This window comes from Condylura cristata, unplaced genomic scaffold (genome assembly GCF_000260355.1).
Source record: "Condylura cristata isolate star-nosed mole 26May11 unplaced genomic scaffold, ConCri1.0 scaffold00014, whole genome shotgun sequence".
Classification (NCBI taxonomy): Eukaryota; Metazoa; Chordata; class Mammalia; order Eulipotyphla; family Talpidae; genus Condylura; species Condylura cristata.
The window spans coordinates 32,511,638-32,525,061 of NW_004567115.1; the positions used below are offsets into that span (position 1 = coordinate 32,511,638).

A 13,424-nucleotide genomic window follows, 5' to 3' on the forward strand; every position below is an offset into this window, starting at 1 on the left:
TAAGTGTTGGTGACATAAAAAACAAAACATTTATTTTTCATAGTTAATGAGGCTAGGAAGTTCAAGATCAAGGTGCTTGCTGATTGGATTCCTGGCAAGAATGCCCTTCCTAGCTTGTGGCCATCCTTTTTCCTATCACATGGCCTTTCTTATTGAGGAAAGATAAAATTTTGGTGAATTATAAGAATACTTCTTATAGAGAGACTAGTCATTTCAGATTAGGACCCCATGTTTATGACCTCATGTTCAATTCAGTTCAATATATGAATTTGGAGGAGATATATTCAGTCCCAATCTACCTATTAAATAACTCACATACTTGTATCAGGTGTACCCACTGGGTACATTTATTGGTAGTATTCATTTCATGGTCTCAGTCACATTGCCATGGGGCTCTCAAATGTATAATCTGTATAGCCTATATTTTTAACTCATATAATGAGCTACCTCCTAGACATTTCAATTTCTATGTTTCATAGCCTAAAACTGCACATGGATAAAATAAACACTTTATCTCAATATTCCCTCCACCTCCCTTTATCCCCCAAAGGAATCTGAACAAGACTGGCTTTGAACAATAAGCAGTAGCAAAATATGTGCTAGGTGCCTGTACCTCTCCTGTGTGATGCTACAGAGCAGGACTTCTGGGGCTGAATCGTCTTCCTTGCATTTCATCCTCCTCTACTTCTTCCCGTGTTGAGCTGAAATGTTTTGATTTGTGAGAAATATATTCCTTATTCCTTAAATAATAGTGCATTTACTACATTTCACAACTATTAATCATCAAAACCAAAATATAAATTATTAATTATTTTAAAATTCCCTTTTATTATATATTTCTATTCTCAGTGATATGGTACCTCTTTATTTGGTAGTCATTCAACTTTAAACTTAGGCATTATCTGACTCTTTTCTTTAATTGTCCACATCCAATGCATCATTAAATTTTAAAACTTTATCTCCCAATAATGACATCCTTTAAAAGAGACGGGGACATTTTTACATTTAAGTGTATACTTAAAATAAGTGCCAGTCTTCTCTCAAGAAGTAGCTTCTGTAAACTAAATAAAGCATTAAGTAGTACCCATACCCCTCTAAGGGGCGAGCTCAAAACCCAAGGGATAGCTGGCCTGGCCTCGGGGAAAACTGTCAGCAACAGCATAAAGTTGTCTGGAACTAATCAGTACTTTAAAAAAAATGGCATTCCTAAAACAGTGTTCACAAGATAAGCCGGCCTTGAAATAGCGTAAAATAACAATACTCCTCAATAGACATCATCAAGTATGCATTAACCACCTCCTTGAAACTTCTCAGTAAAAAATCTTGCAAATACAAAAAGATTTCCTTAAAAGACTGTTTCTCAGGGTGAGGCTCAGAATTTATTAGACAGCTTTCCTAGAGCTACCTAGCAGCTAGCTGTACTCCGACTTCAGTCCTCGGTCTTAATTCATCAATAAACTCATTTACGTTTTCTTGATTCAATTTATATGCCAACATTACCAAAAACAAGAAAGATATGAATTCATTTCATTAGAGACCGCTAGAAGGCAGTGTATTTCCCCGTAGGTTTTTGTAACTTGTGTCAATCCATGTTTACTACTAAGGGTCTAAGGGAAAGCAAACTCCCGATTTTTACTTCAAATAATAAATCCCCAAACCCATTTCCTCACTTGCTAAGCTGAGGGAAAGAAAACCTGCGAGCCTTTCGCGCGCTCTCCCTTCAGAAGTACAAGGATCCACAAGTGTGGACACATCAGACAAGCCTTCACTACGCCTCCCTCCGCGCATGCGCAGTCGCTGGCCCCTGACGTCACGGGAAGCCGCTGCTGTGACGCTCAGACGCCTTACCCTCGCCCTGGGCGCCGGAAGCAAAACGGAAGTGGACCTGCACCCACTTCCGGCCCGGACGCCATTTCCAGCGGTTGCGGGTTCTCACGGGTTGATATCACCCGGGACCATGAGCTATGACTACCATCAGAACTGGGGCCGCGATGGGGCGCCTCGCGGCTCCGGCGGAGGCTATGGAGGAGGTTATGGTGGGAGTCATGGCGGAGGTCGTGGAGGAAACCGAGGCTCTGGCGGCGGCGGCGGTGGTGGTCGCGGCGGTCGGGGCCGACATCCCGGGCACCTGAAAGGCCGCGAAATCGGCTTATGGTACGCGAAGAAACAGGGGCAGAAGAACAAGGACGCCGAAAGGCAGGAGGTAATAAGAGACTCCTGATGTACGGGCCGGGGGAGTGAGGCAGGCCAACTTTTCCCTCCTGCAGCCCCTAAGTTTTTCTTTGCTTGTTTATTTCATGTCTTCGTTTGTTAACTGGTGAATTTGACTTATAAAGTGTAAGTGAAGTGAAATACACAGGTATTGTTTAAATCAGCCATGTGCATCTGACTGTCGGCTGAACGTGCACTTTGCCTAAAAGACCTGAGAGCTGGACAAACTAAATGGTAAATTCAGGTTCCAACTGAAAGGAACTTTAATGTGGTGTCACTGTCATACTGTTTCTGGTCTCTCCTCCCCTTTTCCCTTAGACTAATTATGGTCACTTTTATTATTTTAAGGTTTTTTTTTTTTTGCCAGGTGAACTTGAAAATAGAGACCTTCTACATTAGATACAAGTTTTCGGTGGAACAGAGGCTGTCAGGAACTATTCTGAATGCAGGCCATTTAGAATCACAGTCCAACTATTTTTACTATTAAAACAGCCACAAACCTTTTTCTGACTTTACTTTTTATGTTCAGCTGGAGAAGTTTCTGTTAATTAGCAATTCCTTTTCTTTGAGAAGAAGTTTAGGATCCTAGAAGAAGAAATCTTAAGGCATGATTTTATGTGATTCAGTTGCTTCAGGTTGGTGATTGTGCTTTGACTTGTATCGTGCAAATCTGTAGTGAAGAAAATTGTAAAGTTACCTGAGTGGCCTATTCTAATTTTAAAAGTACTATGATGAAACAGAAACTTAATAGAAACCTTAAAATAGGTTTTTAGTGACTTCTTAAACACAGACTTAATAGAATCCCACTTAGTTATTTGCAGTGTAATTAAATAATCTTTTAAGCTATTTTTCAATAATTTCATTAAGGATATTTCTTATCTCTGTCATTTTCATTGAAATTTGGGGTGTTATCCATTTATCTTCACAGCATAATCACATTTTTCTCCTTACAAAAGTGATCAGCGTATTTCTTTAACAACCCAAGATTAACTTTTTCTTTGAGTAAGTTGGTTTTCTAAACAATCCACGGAAGCACATCTAAGTCATATTGACATTGGAAGAATATTTAATTGCTGTGAAAGGATGTGCAACAGTAACTTTCTAAGAACTCTTCATTAAATTTAATTGACCTCCTGTTTCATACAAGGTTTTATGCATGTTACTAAGAGAATCTGATGAAACATCTAGAGCTTCAGTATCCTTGGGAAAAATGGGGTATAAATATGAAAAATTAAATAAGAAAATTGTCATGGATCATTATGAATGGAACTCTTGATTTCTGCCATCTCTCCAAATCTTTGTTTTAGTTAATGTAATACGCGTTGCCAAAGCCAAAATGGGATTTATTTTTGATTCTTCTCTTATTTCACCAAATCTGTTTACTGTGCCTTTTTAGTATATCCCAAATTCAATCACTGATATCCAAATAATTACTACAGATCTATTATCAGTTATCATAGACAGTATTTTGGTTTTTGTTGGTGGTCTCCTAATTGATCTTCTAGCTTGCAGTCCTGCCCCTACCTTTGTTAGACTCACAGTGATCTTTTAAAATAAATATTCCAATCTTAAATTGTGATCTACAGAATGTGATTGGAAGCCTGGTGTCTTTTATCAGTCTAGTGTATTCCAGTGCACCATAACATGCTTTCCAGGAATCTTGGTGGTGTAGCTTTAATCTGTCAGATTTCCCTGTAGGTATCTCTTGGAGCCCATGCACACAATCTGATATAATTATAGCTTTTGTACACATACTTTTATTTTTGTGTTTTATTACAGTTTTCGTGTTCTCTAAAATGCATCTTTCCATCTTTTATATCTAAAATATGAGCATGGTTCAGTAATTGGTTTATCCTGCCTGTTGATTTAATTACCTTCATCCACAGATGATTGCTCATTGCTTCTAAGTTAGAATTTCCAAGACTTTGCTTTTTATAAATAACCATATTTACAAAATGATATTAACATTCTAGTGATACACATTTTGTTAAAAAAAATATTGAGCATCAAATATGTCTGAGATAGTATCTTAGGTAACTGTGCTATTAAGATGCATGCATGTTCTCCTCCTTTATGGTATGTGAGGGGCTGTAGAGAGTTTTATAAGGAGAGTGTGGGCTGTTTCCTAACTGAAAGTAGAAAGATTCTGGAGGATTTCACAAAGGAAGTAACCTTTAAACTGAAACATGAGATAAAAAAGGAATTGGAATTTGGAGAGGGATTTCAAATTGAGGGAGCAGTCCACCACAACTTGGAGGTGAGAAAGAATATAAAAAGCAGTAGCTTAGATGTGCATTGTTCTGACATTAAGGTAGGGCAATCTCACATAAGAGGTTTTAGGTTTGGGGTCAAGTAGTTGAGTACCTTTTCCTTACAATTTTGTTTTCATTATGAAATAATATGTGAAATGTTGAGTGTGACCATTTGGTGGTATGCTAAAAAGGATGGAAAAAGTTTGAAGTAATTGCTAAAGGGAAACTGATAATATAGGTGGAAAAAAAACAAACATTGTGGGTCTCCTTTGCCAGAAAATTATAACTAGAAGCAGAAAGATTAATGGAGGTATCCAAAAGGAAAGAAATAACCAAAACTGAATCCTGTAAAGTACTATAGCCGTGAAGTGTAAGATGTGTCTGAGATTCTCCAGGCAGGTAGTGAGGTACAGTGAAGGGTGATAGAATTGGAAGGTTAGGAAGAAGGCCATCTACAAAAAAGGCAGGGTCCGTGTTTGACATTTTGTCGTTAATAAAGTCTCCAATCGAGCCACATTGTGGGGAGAACCTCATTGTAAATAAGAGGTTAAAATTTTATATACTGTAAATTGTGTTTTTATTAAAAAGTATAAAATTATGTTTTCAGGGGCTGTTTCATTTTTCAATCATCCCGCCTTTTTGTGGATATCTAAAATCCATATAACAAGGTGAGGAGGCGAACCTTTGTTCTGCTAGTAGAGGTAAAAACTTCAAAATATAAAGTTCTGGTTGGTTGAGGCAATGCTTTAATGTGAATGAGTTTCAGTTGGAAATAAATCATTGTACAGGTAAAAATGCTAAGTCTTTTATTTTGCCCTTTTGAAGTGTGAATGAGAGAAACAATGGTTTTGAACTCTTGAGTTTGTTGGGAAGGATGCAAAAATTAAGGACATTTTACTTGAGAATGATTTTTTACCAGAAACTACTTTTCAGAGGCATTTTAAATGAAAGTATACATTTCTAACTGCCAAGAAAGAACATAATTGATTTCTAGGTAGGCAGAAAGAGCAACTAAAAGTTAATGCAGAATTTACATTACAGAGTTTAAAGCAAAGGGTAAACATGTTTTAGTAATGATCCCTTACGTCTGGTTCTGCAAGACTAAGGCTAGTAATGATTGCATAGGAGGAGTAACAGAGTGCTGAGCACATTGGTGTACTCACAGTGGCAGTTTTTTTACAGTCATTTATTAAAATTGGCAAAGTAAAATGTGCATAGGGCAGAGACCAGGAAATCCAGGTTGAAGATTCCCAGTTCTAGTGAAGAGGTTTCATTATATAGAAAAGATACATTAGTGTAATATATAAGCCATTTAAAAAAGATTCTTTGTAGTGTGGATAAAAAAAAAAAAACAGCATAATTTGGGACTATAGTTACTGCTTTTAAACAGATTTTGCTGCATCTCCTATCAAAGTTTTGCTGTATTGTGCTTTTAAATTGTATTAGCATAATGAAAACTTTGACTAAATTAAGCAAAAGTCTTTTAGATTCCTAGCATCAAAGATATCACTGTATTTTTTGTGTTTCTATTTCTTTAAAGCGAAACATGGCTTACCACAGAAGTGTCACATCACACAAACTTACTGTAAAAGATAGATTTAATCATTTGTCCATTCATCTGACAGACGTCTCTGAACAATCTATTATGTATAAGAAATACATCTGGAAGAAAACTTGCAAAAAATGTGAAAAGTAGATAAGCTTTTTTTAAAAAATAATAATAATGAAAATAAGATCTTACTGCATGTTTTCTGCTCCTGGCTTTTTCCATTCAGTACCCTGGCCATATTTCCTGTCTGCATACTTGAAGGAAAAAAAAAATCTGCCAGTTCTTTATTTTTAATTTAGTAAATAATTATTAATTATAAATATTTATAATTCATCTTATTTTAATTTGCATTTATAACTTTTCCAAGTTCTTATTCTTATTGTGTTCATAATAACTCCTCTGATAATGTATTTTCTCTTCATGCTTTCACATTTTGTGTGGCAACTGTGTCATTTACAACATCTGATCAGCCTTTTGATCAATTCTATTTATGCACACTGAGCTCAACCTTCTAACTTCTAAACTTACTCCTCCTATTAGTGTGAGAACGTAAAAATTCCATTGCAACCAAAATACTTTGTCCAATTTTAATTTAGTTTATCTTTTTTTGAAATAATCTTGGGTTTTTAGTAACTTTCAGAGATACTCAGTTTATGAGTATCTTTGAAGCGTTAAGATGGGAAAATTTCATAATGACTAGTCTGTGAGGCTAGGAGGTAAGGAGTAAAGATGGAGTAAGACATAAATGTGCTCCCTATTTCAGTCATCCATGAGTTAATTTTATAATATAATAGAAAAAGATCTAGAAGACTATATATAAAAAAAATGTTGACATTGGATCTAGGAAGTGGAATTGATCTAGAAGACAAGTATGGGTTAACTTAACTTTCTTTTATGTTTGTTGAATATATATTACTTTGCCTGTTTTTAAAAAATGTTAGATAACTTAACACACTCTTTCTCATGTTGATAAGTGTGCTTTTTCTTTTGCACAAATAGAGAGCTGTAGTACACATGGATGAACGCCGAGAAGAGCAGATTGTGCAGCTACTCCATTCTGTCCAAGCTAAGAATGATAAAGATTCAGAGGCACAGATATCCTGGTTTGCTCCTGAAGATCACGGGTAAAACAAAAGTATTATTTTAAAAAATGGGCATAGTGACACTTCTTTCATAGCATTGGCTATGAAAAAATATATATAATGAAAATGACATCTTTAGAATCTTGGATGAGTGATTTAACCCCAAAGTAAAATTTTGTTTATGTAGATTGAATAGAAACAGTAAAAAGTAGGGAAAAAGATTAGTGGCATATTCCCACAGGAAGGCAAAATGGAAGGAGATGAGATGTATTATTGTTTATCTTCTGACTATTATCATCATATTTCAGAAATTCTGTGGAGAAGCTCTACAAGAAGTTAAATTGCTATTATTAGAGGAAAATCATAGGAGCTGTATCACTTACAAAAACATAGTTAAAGTTTCTGGTACTGTGTAATATCGCTTCCCATTTATAACTCAGAAAAAAATTGAAGTGAAATAAAACAACACTAATAAAATTTAAAAAAAAAGCACTGTTAAGTCATTACAGTGGAGGAATGACTGTCTTGTAGATTTTTTTTTTAAACAAGGGATAACTTAACTATTTAGAGGAGGAAAACATAGGTTCTTTATAAGAATGTAGGTATTCTCAAAATTGCTTTACTATGAAAAATAATAAAACCATTTTTGATTTGGTAATTTTGAAATAAAGATCATCAAAATTTGTCCCAGGATTCTAATGGTTCTTCATTTAATGCTTTCTCATTTTTTCCATCTCATCAAAATAGGTATGGTACTGAAGCTCCTTCTAAGAACAAACCAAACTCAGAGAAAAAACTTGAGGAACATGAAAAAAAACTAATAAATCAAGAAAAGAGGACATTTAGAATCAGGGACAAATATATTGACCGAGATTCAGAGTATCTGTTACAAGAAAATGAACCAGATGTAACCTTAGACCAACAATTACTGGAAGATTTACAGAAGAAAAAAACTGACCTTCGATATATTGAAATGCAGGTAATGAAAAGCAAGCTGTAGGAAAAATTTTACTTGTTATCTTTTCTCATACTGCATAAAAATGTATTTAAACTTATGTTTAGAGGTAGCACATGGTATAAATTATTGTTTACTTAACAGACCATCATCTATAGGAAATTCACCTCCCCCCCACCAATGAGAAAAGCAATGGAAATGGAATCACGTATAGTTTATAGTAGCTTGTCTCATCTATAGCGGCTTCTTTCATGAGGGGAAGACATAATTTAATAAATGTAGTATAGAAGAAAAAATCACTCATTAAGTTTTAATTTTGTAAAAAAAAAAATTAGTGAGACATGAGGTCATTAGAATTATAATTTTTCAGGCCTTCCCTAGTGGCGCAACAGGTTAGGATGCAGCACTGCAATCAAGCCACAGCCACTTCAGTGCAAGTTCAATTCCTGGCCCCAGAGGTGATGTACATGGTGCAGCAGACCTCTCCTGTCTCACTTGCTGTTCCCCTCAGCAGATACTTCATCAACCTGCCTGTTCTGCTCCCCCACCTACCTCTGGTTAATCCTCTCAATGCCCCTGCACCTCTGTCCTATAACCCAGTTATATATGCATAAATAAATAAGTTAAAAAAAATTAAAGTTTTCCCCAGGCCATTTAACTCTTTTATAATAATGAAATTAAATCATACAAAACTTACATGATGTATTTATTGTCAGCAACATTTTTGTAAAGATTTCATTTTTGTGTGTGTGAAAGAACTGGGGTATAGGCTAGACACCGAGTGGGGAGCAGAACAGGTGAATTTACTAAAATACTTTGCTAAGGGGAGCAGCGGGCAAGACAGGAGAGGACTGCTGCACCATGTGGAGTAGCTCCCTGGCTAGGGATTGAACTCAGGCCTAGAAGTGATAGCACTTGAGACTTACCCATAGACCACCAAGGAGGCCCATGAAGAATTTTTTATTTTATGTACCTAGATCCATATAAGCTGTAGTACAGCTTCTTCAGTGTATGTCATTTGTATAGAGTATGAATATGGGATTCCATAAAAGTTTTCAAAAGTAGAACTTACTCCATAACTAAGATACAGAAAATAGTTTCTCCCTCTTTACAGTTCCAGTTGTAATTCACCAAAAATGTGTTGCTTCAATGTGTCAGAAACCCCCACTTGCTTTATATGTAAAGGTTTTTCATTCAGATTTTGTGGCAACCCATTGAGATGAAATCTTTGAGGGACCTGCCCTCTAAATTTGTTTTAACTAAAAATTATTAAATGGTAGTGTTGGTTCCCTGACACCATATACTTACTATTTTAAGTTTTCCTTGATATCCAAAGGTATGCACCTAGAAATAATCTTTGAATTTGCTCCAGTACCTAATGAATTACTAAGTGGTAAAATAACTAAGTGGGTGGATCAGTGGGTGAAAAAAGATGAAGTTGTAGAAACCTAAAGTCGCTATATAAAAATGGAATAGAAGAAATGGTAAAGGCAACATTTTAGGATTGTTAGGATGCAATTTGATAAATTTCATTTCACTATCAAGAAAAGTATATTTTCAGTGAAATACTTTATCATTAGTTTTTATATAAGATTTTAAATTTTGTTACTTATAACATTTATGGTACTACTCTGATTATAATTTGATTACATTTATTGTGATTTTTTTTTTTTTTTTACATTTCAGCACTTCAGAGAAAAGCTGCCCTCATATGGAATGCAAAAGGTAAAAATGAGTATCAGTATCACTTGATTGATTTGCAAAATAGGCATTTTTCTTTTTAAAGTTTATCAGGAAGATTTACAGTAATGAACCTTCCCCTAACCTTCCTATTAGTGGAATTTCATTGAATTGTTGAAGGACAAAAAAATAGTCATCAGATAGTTTTCCTAAAGTTTTGTCACATTATTGCCATTTATATTTCTAATCAAAATCTTCAGGAAATAAAGTGCTTTGACTTACTATGCTTTATCACACAGTCACCCTAGATAGAATTATATAGTTTTCTACTTTTCTCAACTCTGTGAACCTTTTTTAATTTTTCTTGGCTTTCCATAGCACTTACTAACTTCTGCTGTGTGTCTGCACCTCTTAGGCCAGTGCACTTTGAGGACAGGGTTTTGATCATTATATCTTTTTACTGTTTTCTGACTTTTCTATAAAACTTCAGTGTAAATAGTTTGCTCATTGAATGAGTGTCATTCTGCTTCTCAACAGAAATTTACCAGTTATAAATTTCAGTCTTCAGACTTCAACCTTGTTCTGGCATATATAACATCTAAAATATAGATGGTACATATCTAAAATATATTGGTTTTCAAGTTAGTTTGTAGATAAAAATAACTCATAACATCCCTTTAAAGTGGCAAGGTGGTAGGAAGATTTTGTTAATAAAGTGACTACTGACTACTGTTATTAAAAATACCAATTCTTACTGAAAATTGGTGTTTCTCTAAACTTTTAAGAACGTTGGTTTTCCAGATAGGTATAGTTGACCCATTTGATCTGGGTCTTAAAAAATTATCTTTGTTTTAATTACTTAGATGAAATTAACTATAATTATACTCCTCCTTGTTTTGAAACAGTCTCCAAAATTTGGACATATTTATGAATGTGATATAAATCCTAAAGTTCTGTAATAGGTGTTGGGTATCAGGGAATTTGCCTCTGTATTAAATGGCACCACATATCAACATTCTTTTTCATTAATGTTCTTTCTTATGTATGGAACTTAAAAACTGCTTTGTTGCCAGTGTATTTTTCTATGCCAGTACCTGACTCTGTTCCTTTTATAAATTGGTGGTGCTTTTCTCTTGAAATCTGGTAGATTCAGATATCCAAAAGACTATCATTGCAAATAAAAACAAACAAAAAAAAATTACAAGGTTTGTTAAGAGCAATGCGAATTTAGTAAAACTTGTTGCTGTTAATGTGATTTTACTTAGATATTTTCCCCTTTGAAATAGGAATTGGTGAATATGATTGATAATCATCAAGTGACAGTAATCAGTGGTGAAACTGGTTGTGGAAAAACCACTCAAGTTACTCAGTTCATTTTGGATAACTACATTGAAAGAGGGAAAGGATCTACGTGCCGGATAGTTTGTACTCAGCCAAGAAGAATTAGTGCCATTTCAGTAAGTAGCCTCTCAATTTTAAAACATCCTGCTTTATTTCCATTCTCCTGAAAGTAGTCTTGCTAGAAAATTACTAGTTTTGAAGATCTGGAGTGATTGAGATTTTGGCTGTGCTGGTATGAAAGCAAATAATTGGTTGGACAATATTTGGTAGCAAAGAATAAAAGATGATGTGAACTCAGTGTTACTGAGAGTCAATGTTAATAAATTCCAGACAAATAATAAACCACACAAATTTCAAAATAGAACTAAAAGAGTGAAAAACTGATAAATTTTTATAGAATTGATTACAAGATTCAAATAATCACCATCATTAGATGATTTAAATTTTACTTGATTTATTCAATATTGTTTTCAGGTCTTTTTTTCCCAGTACATAACACCTTGAACAGTGGTAAAATTGGGAAACTTTGCCTATTTTAAGATGCATTTCTACATCTTGAATGAATTTGTATAATAAGGAAATTTATCATGAAAAGAAGATTCAGGTTTACCATTTAACACTTACTGTACATGTTTGTTACAAAAAAATTGTTTACATGACTCTGATATGTGTGTGATACAATCTTTAAAGACGTTTCTTGTATCATTCAATGTATAATATATTTATCTTAATGTTAACATAATTCTGTAAGAAAATTGCATGTATTTTAAGTAGTTTTTTGATAATGCTCTTTATTACACTATTTTTTTTTTTAAAGATTTATTTATTCATCTAGAACTGGGGTACAGGCCAGAGATGCGGAGGGTGAGAGGATTCACCAGAGACAGAGTGGGGAGCAGAACAGGCAGATCAGTGAAGTACACTGCTAAGGGGAGCAATGGGTGGGTCAGGAGAGGTCTGCCACGCCATGTGGTCACCTCCGGGGCAAGCGGGGATCGAACTCTTAAGCTTCTTAGTGCAGTGCTTTAACCCGCTGTGCCACCAGGGAGGGCCTATTACACTATTATAATACAGATACTGTAGTCAAAACTGCTTTAATTATTATGATTCTGATTTCTAAAAATTAAAAGTATGGCAGCAGTCTCTTGATGGGATAACCATAGTACTAGAAATTGTATAAGATCACAAAATGGGTAAAAATAACCTGGATTTTACTATAGTACAATGATATGATTAGATATAAATTAGGTAAAAATCCAATCTTAGGTGCCTCCCTGGTGGTGCAAGCAGTAAAAACGCAGCACTATGAAGCTATCTGCAGTCACTGCAGCAGGAGTTTGATCCCTTGCCAGGGAGGTGACACAGATGGTGTAGCAGACCTCAACTGTCTTGTCTGCTGCTCCCCTCAGCAGTGTAGGTCAGTACAGGTCTGCCTGTTCCTTTCCCTATTCTCTCTCCCACCACCACCTCCAGCCCCCACATCTCTGACCTGTACCTTAGGTCTTCTATACAGAAATAAATACATTTAAAAAAAATACTTTAAAAATCCATTCTTATTTTCAAACACATGGCAGTCACACTGTTTGTACTGATAGCAAGGAGAAATGCTCACTAGATTATTTTCAGTCATTTTCCTAAGGCCACCTGGATCTTTACTACTTTTTTAAGTCCTAAAAGTGAACTAATGGTCTTAAGTCAGTACATACCAAATTGGAGAATTTTACTTTTGAAGTACTATTTTCTTAAAAGTTAATGTGTTTTGGGCCCCTGGTGGCGCAGCACTAAGAAGCTAAAGCCACTTTTGCATGAGTTCTATCCCCACCTGCCCCAGAGGTGATCCAAATGGCGCAGCAGACCTCTGACCTGCCCACTGCTCCCCTCAGCAGTGCACTTCATCAGTCGGCCTGTTCTGCTTCCCGCTCTGTCTCTAGTGAATCTTCTCACTGCCCCTGCACCTCTGGCCTGTACCCTAGTTCTGTATGAATAAATAAATCAATCTTAAAAAATTTATATATATATAAAAAAATTTAATGTGTTTTTTTAATAACTCTGTAAATCAGTGTTCTGTCACAAGAGGATTATTAACCAGTTTTAAATTATTTTATCCTCAGCTTACATTTGGCAGTCAGCACTTTCAGAACACAATGCATTATAGGTTACCAAAAAACAACAAAATATTTGCTTACTCAAGGTTTGTAAAACAATTACACAAGTTTTACAAGTTTAGACCATGACTTATAATTCTTCTGAAAAAGTAAAAATAAATAAGATGCTAGAGAAAGCACTTTAAAAGAACAATGACAGGGCCCTCCCTGGAGGTACCATGGTTCAGAGACCCCTCCTGCCCCCCCCCC

The 13,424-nt window shown here is 35.2% G+C and overlaps 1 protein-coding gene across 1 annotated transcript in view; it reads left to right on the top strand.

Annotated features, from left to right (window-relative positions):
• The first annotated feature begins 1,908 nt into the window (after positions 1-1,908).
• The window catches only part of DHX36 (DEAH (Asp-Glu-Ala-His) box polypeptide 36), a 43,093-nt gene continuing 31,577 nt past the window's right edge, over positions 1,909-13,424 (top strand). The window contains exons 1-5 of the mRNA XM_004682330.2: positions 1,909-2,203; positions 7,012-7,136; positions 7,842-8,073; positions 9,736-9,774; positions 11,016-11,186. Of these exons, the coding sequence (XP_004682387.1) occupies positions 1,958-2,203; positions 7,012-7,136; positions 7,842-8,073; positions 9,736-9,774; positions 11,016-11,186 (813 nt within the window). The 5' untranslated portion in view covers positions 1,909-1,957. The remainder of the gene's footprint in view (positions 2,204-7,011; positions 7,137-7,841; positions 8,074-9,735; positions 9,775-11,015; positions 11,187-13,424) is intronic.